The 15,824-nt window shown below is 45.9% G+C and overlaps 1 protein-coding gene across 1 annotated transcript in view; it reads right to left on the reverse strand.

The window, feature by feature from the left end:
• Nucleotides 1-15,824, reverse strand: part of T265_01747 (hypothetical protein) — a gene marked incomplete at both ends in the record, with an annotated part of 46,757 nt that overhangs the window by 19,970 nt on the left and 10,963 nt on the right. Inside the window, 8 exons of the mRNA XM_009165837.1 lie at nucleotides 472-657; nucleotides 736-1,027; nucleotides 3,313-3,348; nucleotides 3,580-3,705; nucleotides 3,739-3,842; nucleotides 3,884-4,282; nucleotides 4,329-4,451; nucleotides 4,494-4,589. Coding sequence (XP_009164101.1) covers nucleotides 472-657; nucleotides 736-1,027; nucleotides 3,313-3,348; nucleotides 3,580-3,705; nucleotides 3,739-3,842; nucleotides 3,884-4,282; nucleotides 4,329-4,451; nucleotides 4,494-4,589 — 1,362 coding nt within the window. The remainder of the gene's footprint in view (nucleotides 1-471; nucleotides 658-735; nucleotides 1,028-3,312; nucleotides 3,349-3,579; nucleotides 3,706-3,738; nucleotides 3,843-3,883; nucleotides 4,283-4,328; nucleotides 4,452-4,493; nucleotides 4,590-15,824) is intronic.

Here is a 15,824-nt window from a genome sequence, read left to right on the forward strand (position 1 = left end):
TTCCCTCCCACATCTGGTTCAGCACGCTCATCGAGGCAGTGCGTTCACTGCGACGAGGACCTACCTATGCCAGATGATAACCACCGATGGATGAACTGCTACATCGGGAAAAAAAGGTCAACAATCAAAAATATCAAGAGAAAGAACCTGAAGACGCTCAACTTAACAAACTAATGAGTTTTTATAATTCCAACATCTTTGTATGCTTTGACGTATGGCCAGAAACAACTTCCCTCCCACATCTGGTTCAGCACGCTCATCGAGGCAGTGCGGTCACTGCGACGAGGACCTACCTATGCCAGATGATAACCACCGATGGATGAACTGCTACATCGGGAAAAAAAGGTCAACAATCAAAAATATCAAGAGAAAGAACCTGAAGACGCTCAACTTAACAAACTAATGAGTTTTTATAATTACAACAGGGATGTATAACACTAAGCCTGTGGCAGTTGAGTGTCATCTACTTACCGAAGAAATAAGAAATGAAATCTGGCGAGAAGATTGGATAGCCGGAGGGTGGAGCCTTGCTGGAATCGTTTATGGCCGACTGGCCGGTTAGTTCTAGTGGCAACTGCAAACGTTTGGCTTTCAGTACAAAAAGCCGCATTGCCAAAGGAGAATGTTCGAGTAACAACGGTGTTTTGGTGGTAGGTACTGAAAGTTAAAGAATACGAATAGATGAAAAGATGAAAATCGGGGGCGGTCTCAGCCAGCGCGTTAGCTCACACTTACCGTAAGGTTTGTCGCGTACTTTCAGCAATTCTTCATACAACGAACGGAACTGATCAAGCTTCCGTTGGACGCGTGGCTCCAGTTGCGCCATTGTTTCGTTAGTGGAAGTTAAGGAGTGACGTAAGTCTGGGGAGTTCAACAATCCAGGTGACATGCTGGCGGCGGCTTCGGATATCTGATTTCGCTTCCAACGCCATCTACTCATGGCAGCAAGATAGTTCCGACGCCGCTGGCGAGCCACCACCTTATCCGTGTGTTGGCGGCAGTGGGCAAAGAATGGGTCCGCTGTATTCTGCGATAACAGGCAGGATGAGGAAATGACGTATCAACGAATGGATAAGGAACTTGACTTCATCGGTTTAAGAATTGGCTGAAGACGCACAAAGACAAAAGATGTCGGCAGACAGATGATGTTGTTCACATGACATTTAGTAAGCTTCCTGGCGGTATATCCCTGCCGGAAAATGGATTTGAATTGTTTACGACCCACTTATCCAAAGCTACTTTACGCTCTATCCGGATCGATACAGACAAAAACAAACCTTCAAATCCCTTCAACTCGCAAATTACCGTGGAAGTCCAGTGAGAACAAAGGTACTTCATCCTACCAGTCCGCCGAGCAAACGCTTGAGGGACATAAAGAGCTTCAATCACCCGAATGCCTTTGGAAATTTAGCTTGACTGGAAACCAGTGAATGTGGTGCATTTGTTACCACATCAGCCTACTTGACAAAACCAAGATGGATGTGTTTGGACAGTTTTCTAATGGTGTCTGGTTGCTTGTTTGAACAGTTCCTCTCTGATTGGGCGCATTCAAAGCGGCCAAGGACATACACTGCTGATGAGCCCAAAACGGATGAGACCCGAATCCACGACCTCTCAGTTCTGGTGTGGACCAACCAGAAAAGCCTTGGAGAGACAAACGAGATTGACGTGAATACAAAAAGGTCTGAAATTCCTACGTGCCGAACAGTGTTGTATTCACTTGTGGAAAAACAGGTAAGCTTAGTGAATTTAATTTTCTAAGATTAACAATCATACCTCGGCTAGGTCAAGGTGAGCGATCCCCCATAACAAGCGCTCGACAAAAAACTTCCACAATTTAGAATAAAAATAGACGTGCTGACAACTCCCGAGCGGGAATAGCCGTAACAGTAAAGATACTTTCCTGCTGACTCATACTTTATTAATTTGAGTTACTAAATGACACGACTTTATATGTCGAAAACTTCAGTAACTCCACGTGAAAAGGACTGTTCGCCAAATGTCATCAACATCGTAAACAGCATTGTGGTTTAGGTAACCACCCTATAGAGGTCATGAGAAGGATGGAGTAGGTCACCGCAAGCAACCAGGAAAGAAGATATCTGAAGATCAGCAGCACGAAGACAGCTCGGCTAATTCGCAGCAGGTGTTTTAAATAACCCTTAAAGTACTGGCGACTGAGAAAGAAGGATGACCAACTGTATGTTTGTTACGCTCCGAATAATTAGACTTCTGGAGAACTCAACTAAGGCCATCATCACCAGCCCCACGGATTGCAATATGTCAACCGGCACATAACCGAAGAAACAGCGTCATAATAAAGAATGAAAACAAAGGGGAGAAGATGGAAAGTTGACTCAAAAAGTTTTATGTCCCCAGAGACGACGAGCCACATCTACGAGCCTACATGTACGAAGGGGCAGTGTGACAAACACATCTGGGCATCATCACGCATTATTTACTGGGGATATGTTACTGCCAGATAAGCCAGGCTATGTTATGGAGACACTGATGATCAAACATTCGGAAGCGTTTGTAATCTTCAGATCGAAAGAGGCAAGATTTGCAACGATAAAGTAAGACTGTCCTCACATAGCATTTCAAATTCATTGATATTCGTTCCTGACGCCAAACATGACTCAATTTGTCAAGAACGGAAGGCGCACCGGCTTCTCCTTTCACCGTACAATCACCGCTTATGCAGCCGATCAACAAACTCAGGCTCATGGGTTTAGAATTTCAAAGAGGTCCGATGTCTCATGTGGTGTTAAGCCAACCGACCACCTCAACCTATATTACGCCTGACAACGGTTAACCCACCTCATCAAATGACTCACGTCCGGGCTAGTCCTGTGAGCCAAAGTTTAGCTCAGACAGTGCGGCTTTCGAAAAATGTAGGTGCTTGCTGTACCCACTGCATCTATATTACTTTCCATCAACGTAAGTATGCCTTGCCAGATTAATTGTGGCTTTATTCGTTAGTTCTAGAAACTCAAACAAACATTTATGAAAATTGCTCCTCGCTTTACTATACGAACCCTAGCCGTAGTAGTTCAGTTGGTCGACTGCTTTCCGAAAACACCCATCAGCGTCCACTACAAACTTCTGACGAGGGATGGTTTCATAATTCAAGCAACTACTGATCCCGACACCCTTTGAAAAAAGGGCATGTCAGGGGTATGACAAAAAACGGTTGTTTGTGGTGCAGCACTGGTTAGTATCACAACATCCCTTAGCTATTTCTCTTGATGACATAGGTCCGGGCATGAAATTATCTAGGGAACGAAATTACGGGTAAACAAGTTTGCTCACCTCATCCATCACAGGCTCCGACAACAATCCATGTTTCTGTGCACTAAATAAAAAGACGATCAATAATGACGTGAATAAAAGTGTACCAGGTAGAATGAAAATAGGTCCGACAAAGTCCAGCGTCACATCCGATACATACACCGGTCCACGCGAAAAATCGTTCCTCGCAGAGCGAACACTCGCGTGACGCCCAAGATTTCAGAGGAAGCTCGGTTAAAGTGACCTGATACGGGGCGGACAATTTTTTTACTGGGTCGATCAACTTACATCCATCAGATCATCGGGATCGTTGAAGGCTATGCCTGGAGTGTACAGAGCGCAAACCAGGTGTACCCATCGATTGTTATCAGTCCGCTTGAAGGCTCCAAAAGTATTTGGACATAATTCACAATACTAAGGAATCCACTTGATAAATTAGTAACCTACCGGGTTCTTAACACCAGCCAAACAAGGTTCACAAAACCAGGCGTCTGTGCTAGAGGAGCTGGCCCCACTAGACATGAAAATTGAATCAACCACCTTGTAGCAATCTGAGAACCGAAAACGCTTTAGGGGTTGGAGAGAGAATTACCTTCGTGAACAACAATCCCACAGCCATCGCATTCGATTAGTTCGTCGTTTGGGTCGTTACTGTCACCCAAACAGACCATACATACGAGGAAATTGGTTGGCTTTTTTTCCTGCAGTGCCGCGACATTTCCCACAGCGGGCTGAAGGCACACATTAGTCGTCACTTTGGCATCCTCCGATTCTGGTGCTAAAGTGCTTTGATCATCCTCCGGTAGATTCCGGGATTGGTCCAATTCTTTATCCGAGATCGTCGCTTCATTTTCACCCTGATCCGATGGCTTTTCGGATACTACTGTGGATTCCATCATGTTTGCTTGTACTACGTCCTCATTGGATGACGAGGAATCTGACTCATCCGAGCTGGAGCTGTCGGCAGAATCACTATCTTCTTGCTCCGTATCTGCTTGCGCACAACAAATAACAAGAGGATAAATTGTTGCATTTACCCTCATCCTCTTGATCTTCACAGACAAATTCACTGTCGCTATCATCGTCCAAATCATCAAACAGTTCAAGCGGAGCTGTGGTGGCGACTGGCTTTATTTGTCTTTTGGACGGGTCTCGGCGAGCTGATGACCATGAGAATGTAATAAACGTGACAAGACACTCACCTATCGCATGAAACAGCTGTTCAACATCGGGTTCCTTGTCCGCACCGCCACGTTTCACTTCTCGGTTGCTCATTAGGGAATGGATAGGAAAGGGCTCTGTACACGAAAATGAGAAGTAAGAATACACATAAATGATGCAAAAAGCACAACGGATATCACTCTGCGAGCATTGCCAAACGAGTCTGCTTCACCGAAATCAAAACAACTCCCTGATGAAGTGGGAAAACTTAGGTCTAAGTTTGAATGCTGCAGAACTATGAGCTGGACCATATCGTCACAACATCTGAGACATAAGATCAATTTTCTTCATGAGCTGTCAGTTCAGTGCCTCCAATGAGATACTAACCCAGGAGTGCTCCGGACTGGTTAACTGTCGTGACCGTGAGCTAGCTAGCTGTTTAGCCCCCTCCGACGAATGACGAACAGGCTACCAATAAGCCCAACCAAAATCTCACAGCTAGGCCCTCGTTTGGGAAAATACCATTTAGTAACCCGGTGTAGTTCGGTAAATTGGTTCTGCCAAATGTCTCAGGTCAGTATCAGCAGAATAAACTCTGATCGAGCCAACGTCATTAGAATGGCTCCCACGCTAATGTAGGTACACGCAACACAACTGCACATGGGAGCTTCGGTTTTCCGGTACCATAAGGCGACTTCCGTTCACAACACAAGACTACTCGCATCTTTCCGACGTGAAAAAACTGCACTTTATGGAAAATGACGACTTGTTCACTTCCATAACCGACTGGGCTACCTTGTGGAATGTGACATTCGCAGACCTTCCTTTATCAGCAGCTTCCTATATCTGGTTGGTCAGCGGGTAGATGTCCAAGTCTTCTGGTCCATCAGGAACATACGTGGCGACCTCTCCTTCAAAGTGCAGGCTCCTCCCATTGCTTTGCGCCAACCATCGTTGCCTTTCGGTCAGGTTATTGAGCGAAAGGCTCTGGGCGAGGAATTACATCGTCCTCCTGTCTGTCTAATAGTATATATATATATATATGGTAGTACAACACGAAGTACGCATTGACAAATAGTCTCATATCAAGTAGGTTGTCCCGTAGTTCCGCCTTGTAAGGCACTGCTGCAACCAAGAAGCCCAACCCGCATACGACTGGCCAGATCAGGCTAATTGACTGTCCAGCACCAAGATGAGCTCTGAGTGGCCGAATGCCGACTGCTAGTGACGCGTCCAGGTGAAATTTCCAGAATATCATCGCCTCTTCAAAAGCAGTTCAGCTGTAGCACCCTTTCGGTGCCAAACTGCCATGCCACCCAAAAGAAGCACGAGAGGGGGCGGGATACTGCCAGTTTGCCCAACCTAGACAGAAAAAGTCGAGATGCAGAAGCCAGGCTCGAACCACGGATCTTCCGCTCAGTAAATTCGCACTGTGATCACTGAGCCATCTCATCCCGAATGTTAGGCTGTCTGGATCGAGCATCTACAGCTCGGCCCTTCTCACCATCTCACGAACACTCTAGTGCGATCCTAAAAAACATTCTGTGATGACCCTATAAATACAGTTTCCATGATTTTCCCTTGTCTTCATAAAAGACTGTACCTCTTAATACACCAAAGCGGGCGGAGCAGGAAGTCAAGGACCGACAGAGTAGTTGCACCACCATTTGAAGTTGACAACACCCATCCCATCAACAACGCTCTGCTTGTTGTCAGAAGGACTACCTCATAACGAACAAATCCACTTTGCTAACGATTTGTATTACATACTGAAACCTGGTTTCTACATTTCAGCCTCTCACTGACATCCCATTGGACTGCTAGCTCTTTTTATATTCCGGTTCAGTTGAATTCCATATCACAGAATGACCCACTTGTCTACAGTATAAATTCCTCGAAGTCGTTTGTCTTCTCCATTCCCGTGAACTAACGAATCTGATTGATAAAGTAACAAAGAGGACACAAAAATTGTGGGCCTGTCCGTTAGGACTGACGAACCCCTTCGTCTTGCATCTGTTTTGCAAGCAATATCTGCTCGTCAGTCTGCACAGACAGCCTTCCGCAGTTTAGCTTTAGGTCTCGATACCCGGTATACCTGACCGTTTCTAATGTTCAAACTCTGAGGCAAGCAGACAACAAGCTGGTCTTGCTCATACATTGGACTCGCTTGAAAATGGTGTGTGCTGTATATCAGAAACAAAAATTCAAGAGGCAGTTACGGTGGCTGAGTGAACCATGCCATCACTCTAATAGCTGCGTAGCTCTGGCGAACCAGAGGTCGCTGCTGCAGGATGTACATGGATCGACACCGTTCTATGTCACCAGGTAGAAGAGCACGTGCTTGATCAGATACTCGTTGGTAGCCACTCCCGTGTGGTTCGTCTAGTGACGTCCGTTGGGGGGGTTCACAAGTGGGAATTTGACCGTTGTCTGTTTGTCATGTCTGCTCATACCCCAACCGACTGTATGTCTGACACCAAAGACAAGTTTTGAGACGCATTGGATGCCCTGTTATGGCAAGCTAAATGCTCAGATATGGTTGATTGCCGGAGACATGAACGTACAAGTAGGCAGGTTCGGCGCATCTGAACCTAAATTAGGAGGTCGACTTAGATTTACATCGGTAGGTTAGGGCAATGGTCAACGACTACTTCGGCTGTATGCTGGCCATCAAATTAATCAATACAATTTGTCAGCTATAAACATGCACCATGGACACAATGGTTCCAGTGTGAAACAGCCAAGGCTTTGTGTTGGCATGTTCAATTAGTTCAGGAACTGGGTAGCTACGCATTGAAGAAAATAACCTTGATGCGCGAGTGCCACTAGCTGCGCGGGTCATTTCTGCCAGTGTCATTAATCAATAATGAATTGAATTCCGGGGTCCTCATTTGGGAGGTAGCAGTTGTCGACGCGACGCAGTTTACCGGTAAGTTTGCCTACTTTGATACCAGTTCATACACTGACCACCTCTCTGTCGCTTCTACTCAGTACAGGGCTAAACGAAAAGAGTTATACGAGACAAATGGTCCTCTGGCATGCGGAATACATGTCCTAACCAGCGAAACAATTGAAGCGTGGACAATTTATCTATCGCGGGAGAGTTCCTTCTTCCTAGGACCACCTGGCGTATCTCAGTATTACTAACCCAATCTTCCCACTAGACCCCAATGTTCCAAAGACACCGATGGCCAAACATTTGTAGGTCCTCTGTGCGTGGAGGCAACGTCTCTGGAGCCTAAAGGAGTGTGGATCGCACAGCCGCAGTGTAAAATCTGTTCTTGGTAGACAAACTCACGTCACGTAGGCGCCATGGGTGTCGAAGGTTGACAAGAGCTGCCCTGGCTTTCCCGATTCGAGAAATAATCTTATCTCCAGCCAGCACACTGGAAGTCATACAACTGCCCAGGTAAACTATTTTATCTACCACATAGATGGGCTCCTTTGCAAGCATGAGGTTTGGGTTTGACCTCACCCAGTCTTGTAGCGGCATTTTGTATTTTAGAAGGAACATCTTTCGTCGCAAGACACTGCCAAATTTTCTCAAGATTGACAAAGTCAAAAGCAGATTTCAGATCAAGAAAAACAATACGGGACGTTTGAAGCAGTGGTGCTGTTCAAGAACTTAACGTAAGATAAAGAAATGGTCGATTCATCCCCGGCCAGGAAGAAGCCCAGCTTGATTCTCACGGATCTTTCTCCCGGTAGTCGAATAACCTGTGCAAAATAATACCAAACAGCACCTTGGATGTGATGGATACCAGCCTGTGTGTCACGATGGTTTTCCAATGACGCTCTTGCGCCCTTTTTGAAAACTGAGATGACAGCTGAGGAGCTCCATTCGGCTGATATTTTCGTTCCAAATCTTCTGCAGTATGGGTATCACTGTTCACCAAGACCTCGCCACCTTCTTTGAACAGTGCTTGGTACAGGTTATTCACGCGAGACATCTAGTCGTGCTTGAGGTTTGATAGCTCGTGCTAAATTCGTTTTTGATAGCGAGCTGGTGCCGATGTTCCATTAAGCCCGCTGGGTTCCTCCAGCTCCATCAATAACTCCTGTCATAGTTGTACGATAGCGAAGCACCAGTGTTGAATACTGATTTCATGCTCTCGATGGTGATGTGGACGCAAAGGATAATGGCACTTCCAGGGTAACCAAACCAAAAAATGTAGCTTCGTTGAGGTAGCCCACCTTGGATCTTTGGCCCCTCAGACAGTGGGAGGATGTAAGGTTGTTTGTTCGAGGACCCTGCCCTTAGTCTCTGGCTCAAAAGTCAGAACCGCAAGTCAGTGGTCGTTAGAGCTGTCTTTGTGGGCCATTGCGGGAGTCAATGAGTCAATAGTTTAACCCACTTGGCTACAAGTAGCCGACCTGGTCCGGAGAAGCAGGAAGTAAGGCATTGGCGTCGCAATTCTTGTGCGGCTGCGCACAGCGGATGTCTTTTGAGTAGCACCAGACTCCGGTTTTAAAATCAACTCGACTTTACTGAGTAACATACCGACGGTTATGGTCAACTCTTGGACGATCAGGGTGTGAGGTTTTCAGGTAAAGTATTCTAAACCGTCCTTCCTTAGGAAAAGGCAGTACCGATGCTTCCATAAATACGGGGTACGTGCTTTGGCTAAAACCGCTTATGTGTACTACCTGTCTGAAACGAGGATGAGACCCAAGTACGGCTGTTCAACTAATATCCCCATCGGTTTCCGTTCGCTTCTGGTTGCACAACTTTCGTGGTCCGGAATCTGCTGCAGCATGTTCTGCCATGGATGAATGGTCGTTCAGCTGTAACACCCTTTCGGTGCCTAGCTGCCATAACACCAGGAAGGAGGGCCGGAATACTGCGTTCGCCCAAGCCTAGATAGGGCAAGTTGAGAGGCAGAGGTTGGTTTCGAACCATGGACTTTCCGGTCAGTAAATTCGCGCTCAGACCACTGAGCAATCTCGCCCCCCTCCCAAGCCATGCAAAATCCAGGGCGTATCTCTTATGGAACAGCGCAAATAACTACACCGCAGCAATGTCTTTCGGGAAGCACTCGGAAATCGCTCGAGGCTCGGAGCAGTTGGATTAGCCATTGAGGTATTCAAGTCATTGGCGTCGCAATTCTTGTGCGGCTGCGCACAGCGGATGTCTTTTGAGTAGCACCAGACTCCGGTTTTAAAATCATCTCGACTTTATTGAGTAACATACCGACGGTTATGGTCAACTCTTGGACGATCAGGGTGTGAGGTTTTCAGGTAAAGTATTCTAAACCGTCCTTCCTTAGGAAAAGGCAGTACCGATGCTTCCATAAATACGGGGTACGTGCTTTGGCTAAAACCGCTTATGTGTACTACCTGTCTGAAACGAGGATGAGACCCAAGTACGGCTGTTCAACTAATATCCCCATCGGTTTCCGTTCGCTTCTGGTTGCACAACTTTCGTGGTCCGGAATCTGCTGCAGCATGTTCTGCCATGGATGAATGGTCGTTCAGCTGTAACACCCTTTCGGTGCCTAGCTGCCATAACACCAGGAAGGAGGGCCGGAATACTGCGTTCGCCCAAGCCTAGATAGGGCAAGTTGAGAGGCAGAGGTTGGTTTCGAACCATGGACTTTCCGGTCAGTAAATTCGCGCTCAGACCACTGAGCAATCTCGCCCCCCTCCCAAGCCATGCAAAATCCAGGGCGTATCTCTTATGGAGCAGCGCAAATAACTACACCGCAGCAATGTCTTTCGGGAAGCACTCGGAAATCGCTCGAGGCTCGGAGCAGTTGGATTAGCCATTGAGGCATTCTGTCGGTAATCTTTTTTACATCCTAGGCAGAGAACATGGAAAACCCCATGGTTCCCGAAGTAATCAAATGCTTTTTTCACTCAGTTGCAACCGAGCGGATGAATGGTAATCAAATAAAAAAGGTGTCCGGGATTCGGATATCCCAGAGGTACCGAACATCATGTCGGTTCAATGGGTGTATGGTGTGCCGGCTCCTGACCAGGAAATTCCTTATCTTGATTGGTCAGAATATAGGCCAGTCAACATCAAGATTTCTTCGGTCAGCGCTTCTCGAGGCATTATGAAGATACTAGATGGCCATGAGAGCGATTTGGTGCCCACTTTGTAAGTGCTTTTGCAGTCATTTTGCCCCTAAAAACCATGCTTTTGGCTCCCATGCACTGTGACGCCTCACCAGAAGCCGAGACAGCACCGGTCTCCATTGGGTTACTTCGAGATTCCCTCCCTCCCACTCTCCTTTCTATGTCAACGCACTTTCGGATACGCTTTTGAGTCAGCGTTCTCGTTCTACTGAGAGCCTAAAACCTTGGAGTTCTGAAGCCTTCAAGTGGCACTTCAAGTGGATGTCGGCACCGTCAGTCGAAAGTCATTGGAAAAACACATCCCTCAAAAATGACGGAAAGTCGTCCGCATTTCGTTATGAACAGGCTCAACAAACGACTTTGAAACGAATAATGACAAAACTACACTAAAGCTAGATATCAAGAAGAACTTCGGTGTCTGTCTCTCTTCTAGGACGTCCGCACTGCCCGAAAAATCGGTGGTAAATGCATTTGTCTTCCTTCAGATGACTTTGCACACCTACATTAACTTACCCGCCTGGACTTCTTGATACTCCATGGGGCCTGTATAACACCCCTTCTCAAATCCTGCATCAATGATGTCTGCCTAGCATGTGACAAGAATGCGGCCCTCATTGTCCGTGTCTAATGGGATGCCAGGACGAGTGTTCGTCCACAAACCCGTTGGCTATGATATGCGTCCTGTGATCGTCGAAATCTTCACCCTGTGCTATTATGACTATCCCGGTGACTGACAGATGCGTCCAGCTAGGCCCGTAGATTGACATTGTTGGTCCCATTAGTGTACAGCAGAGACCGTGGGGACGTTTTCAAGACCAGAGCGCACACTCTTTATGGACAGCGGTTTTTCTAATTTCGGATATTTGGTACGTGGAATAACCTCCCTCCGGCATTTATCCATGATGAATCAAAGACTCAATTTAGAAAACTGTTTAGGCCTTTCATGTAAGGCCTCAAGCGAGAAAATTTACCGTCCTGTCCTGAGAATACACAGGGCGCCGCTACACCTCATTTTCATTTGTGCGCTACGCCTCATTTACATTTGTGCCCCCAGCTGATTAGTGGCCCTAGAACTGTGAGATCAAACCCTATCCGGAAAACTTAAACAGATACCCCGATCGTCAAACCGCTGATCTACGAAATGGCCAGCAGGACAGTTATGTTAGAAACACTAGGTGTCCGAAGAATAGCGCAAAAACGAGTAATCTGAGGACTCGACCAAACTAATCAGGCTAGGCCTACAATATTTTGCGATTCTGTAACCACCGACTCGGTACACCTCGTAAGTCAGAAGTTTTGTGTTGTACGCGCTCTTGCAATTGTATATCACTTTCGGTCCCAAACGAGTTGGAATGATTTGGAGTTTGTGTCAGAGACCTACACGGGTCGATGCGACTCTACAAAGATCCATTCTTCATGTGTTCCTGATACTGTCCCAGACTATCCGACCAGTTTGGTTTTGAATGCTCACTTGGAAACTACTCGAAGTGCCCAATACTTCCGTAGACAACCTTTCTGGAGAGGTCATTGGCGCTGTTTAAACCCATTTTCGAATGTGATACCGCGCATTCCCACCACCACCTTGTCGTGCCACACAAATTTTTCTGGCAACCAAACAGTGTTACCTTCACAGTCGCGGTCAGTCCACATGTCATTCTAATGTTTAATGACAGCCTGAATCCATCATGCAAGTGGCTTCTCAGCGTTCTTGGGACGATCCAAAAAATGACGCCAATTTTTCTCACGAATTTATTTAACTCAAGTGGGCAGCAATCATTAAGCTATCTAGGCTGCAAAACCGGTTGGTTAGACGAGGCTCTCGTAAGCAGACCGTGTCCGCCATCTTTCCACATCATATCAACGCTGGCTTGTCTCAACTTTTAGGTAAACGGACTAGTTGTGCAGACTCCGTTACATGTGGCGGCTTGTAAATCGCAAGGAAATTGCCAGGATGACACCTGTGACACAGAGTATCGAGTGAGGGTTAGACGACTGCACGTAATATTTAAACTATGGCTTTAGGACGCTGAAGAAATTGATAACTACGTCGCAGTATCGACTACCGACATATTCCTGGACAAAAAATGCTTGCATCCTATGATTAGCTGCAGACGCGGATCGTACAGTGGGATCAATCCTCTTATCCAACAAATGTCCAGGGGTTTCTTCGGGACGATTCGGCGAAGCAAGCTAACCGAATGTTGAATGAAATGATCCGGTGTAACCGGTGGACGGGAGTGAACAATCTCGTTACCTTACGCACCTGACGTCTCCTTATCCTCCACCCAGCAGCACTCCAGCCTCACTGTGTGAACGGAACAGTTTGCAAGCATCACATCAGCGTCTCGAGCCGTTCAGACAAAAGCCTGTCATCAAAATAATCTAAGAATCCAAAGTTTCAGGGCAAGCTACACCGAGAGTTTCCGTTTGTGGCCTGGCTATATGATACTGAACGACCTAATTATAGAAATTCCACCATAGATTAGATGCATGTTTTGTAAAACCGTAGGCGCTTAACCCGTGAATTTTTGTTGGTGAAGAACAATTTGAGTCCCCGTTAAAAATAGATAACAGGATCTGCAAGCTTCTGCTTTGCAGCTATGGATCATAGTTCAAGTCCGAGAGAGGTTATGGTGTCTTAAAATCCCTTGGTTAATTCGTGATGCAGATGCTTTTAAGACCGGAAGCTGTGTTTTATGACTCCAAACTTTTTGCTTGCTTAAAAATAAGGTCATGAATTAAGTAGTCAAGCCGATGGCCCTTTTGAGCAGAAGTAACCGCTGGTTCCTTTCAACTGAATGATTAGCTCGCACTTAGGATAAAAGATCAGGCAAATCTGTACAAATGCTGCGCAGAACGCTCCAAAAATAACTACACAGGGCAGATCCTACGCTCTCGATGAATTTTGGCTTAACTGTTTAGGACCGCATGTCTAAGTATCTGCTTTTTCGCTTCCATCCAAATGGTTACAAGTATTCGGCAGAGGTGAGGTTTACAATAATCCCGACGCAGTACGAATCCAGCAAGCTCTCCCCTTTGTTTGGTGTAATTGCACACTCTCAAGGCCCTCTATATTTTTACCTTGTCATGGTCCACTGATGCGACACAGAGTTGAATGCACCAAACAAGCCTACTTAATAGCGGCAATTTAAAACTCCATTTCCCTGTAATGCTCTTTTGCCACCCTATATCAGGCAGATGCTTTTTTTCTCCGAAACCCCAATCGATGCTTTTTTTCTCCGAAGCCCCAAAAGGCCTAATAAGATTTCGGACACAAACATGCAGCATTTTCCTTTTTGTATACTCTCCTCCCTTGGTAATATTTGGTGCTCATTCCAGGAAACAGATAGCTCTCGTTATCTCTTGATACCTTTTTATCTGGAACACAATTGTTAAACTTGTCAGTTTTTGTCCAGTTCATCCAGGCGTTTCAGACGGTCGACGGATGTGCTGGTAAATGAACATGTCCCTTCCACCAGAAGATCTGGCTCCCCTGCACTTGTTATTCTTATTATTGAGACCAGCAGGTTCCAAAGTTCGATGGCCTTGTATGCTGTAAGGGGATTTAAAGCTGTATAGGTATCCCAGTCTTTCACAGCCAAAATGTTTTACGTACTCAGTTCTCGTGAGTGGGTGCAGCCAACAGCCCCTCCCGTAAAGTGCTGTGTTTCACCTCTAATTTAGTGATACTGTACTTGTGCCGGAGCATTTTCCCTACCAGCTTTACGTTCAAGCTTCATTTTGGGCGTAATTTTCTAAGTCATTTTCTCTTTACCAATGTAACTAAGGAGTTTTAGGTGACTTTACTCGGGTATCAAGATTACTGAATTTTGGTTGATAGAAAATACTCTGCCAGAAATTTGCGTGAACATCAGCTGTCTTTTTGGGAGGCCTTATCACAAAAACATTGAGGTAAGTCAGAGCCAGGGTACGAATTTAAAAACCTCTTTAGAAAAACATGGCCTCAAGCTCATTGGAGAGGCCATTTAACCGGCTAGGTGGGCGGATGGAAGAATGGGTTGGTCATATGGGTGCAGTGTCATACGTGGCGTGCGTAGCTGGGCTCATGGTTTTCTGTCACAGCGTAAGTATGGAAATCCGACAGACTATAATGATATTCGTCATACATTAAAGCTAAAATCCCGTGTTAAGTAAATGAAGCCTGCGCGGCAAAGGGCAACCATGTAGGTGGAGCCGTTCCATTTACCAAAGAAGCTTTCCCTGTTTGAGGCAAAACATCTCAAAGAATGATTTTATACTGCGGTGCAGTGAGCTTTTTCCAAATAGAAATGCACCGATATTCCATATTAAAAACTCGGTGTCATTTCACCAATGGTCCTTGTATTGGGGAGAAATTGATAGCAGCACCAACAAGCCTTTCCACGGCATTCGGATTGGGTTTAGGGCAGAGAGGGTAAATGAACCTATGCCATTCTTGCATTCTAAGCTTTTGCAACAACACACAAGCAAATGGCTTCAGAATATCACCTGAATAACACCTGCCGGAAATGTGAAGTGATCGCCATGATTATCCATAAATAAAGTGGATTTATTTTTCAACCCTCCTCCATGTTATGGACTGAAAAATGATAAGGTCGTTGCGATTGGAATTTGACTGGCAAGACAGCAAAGGATTGTAAATTCAGAAGAATTTACGATAGTTTTGCCTATGGAATATAAGGTGTCTGAGTCGATCGCGCGAAAACGGAAGGGTAGGTTCAGCGTGGTTTGAAGGGGAAATGATGTGGTTTGGTTCGTGATCTTATCCAACGGCAGGGCCGTTTTTCGACTGCACCGTGAGTAGATTGCTCCCTTCATTGTTCTCTAGTTTCTTTAGCCATTCGCCATTTACTGCCGTCTGCATCTTGGTCACAGTTTCATTGGTCCAGTTGAGCGCCATTTGTCATTCTTAATGAACCTTTTATTTTGAGCTTAGCTGGAATGAAATGTAGTCTGGCGTCAACTTTCGGTGTCTGCCAGAGCACCCGTTGCCTGTTCGGACGGCATAACTGCTGAACATCTTGGTGATGGACTTACATTCATATGTCGATCAACGCTGCAAGTCGCACTAAAAAAAACTAGAAAAACAAGATGCAGTTTGACCCAAACAAATCTTGCGCAGCTATGACACAATTACGAACTCTAGCCTGGATTATAGGAATGTTGGCCTCCAAGACAAATATGGTGCCAAAAGTTCAAACCCACGTTTTTACCGAAATCAAGCGCAAATATGTAACTGGAATCTGGGAATACCAACATAGGTTTCATGTAGTGCCGTCAAGAAGAAACTGAAC

Source organism: Opisthorchis viverrini (genome assembly GCF_000715545.1).
Source record: "Opisthorchis viverrini unplaced genomic scaffold opera_v5_19, whole genome shotgun sequence".
NCBI classification, from domain to species: domain Eukaryota; kingdom Metazoa; phylum Platyhelminthes; class Trematoda; order Opisthorchiida; family Opisthorchiidae; genus Opisthorchis; species Opisthorchis viverrini.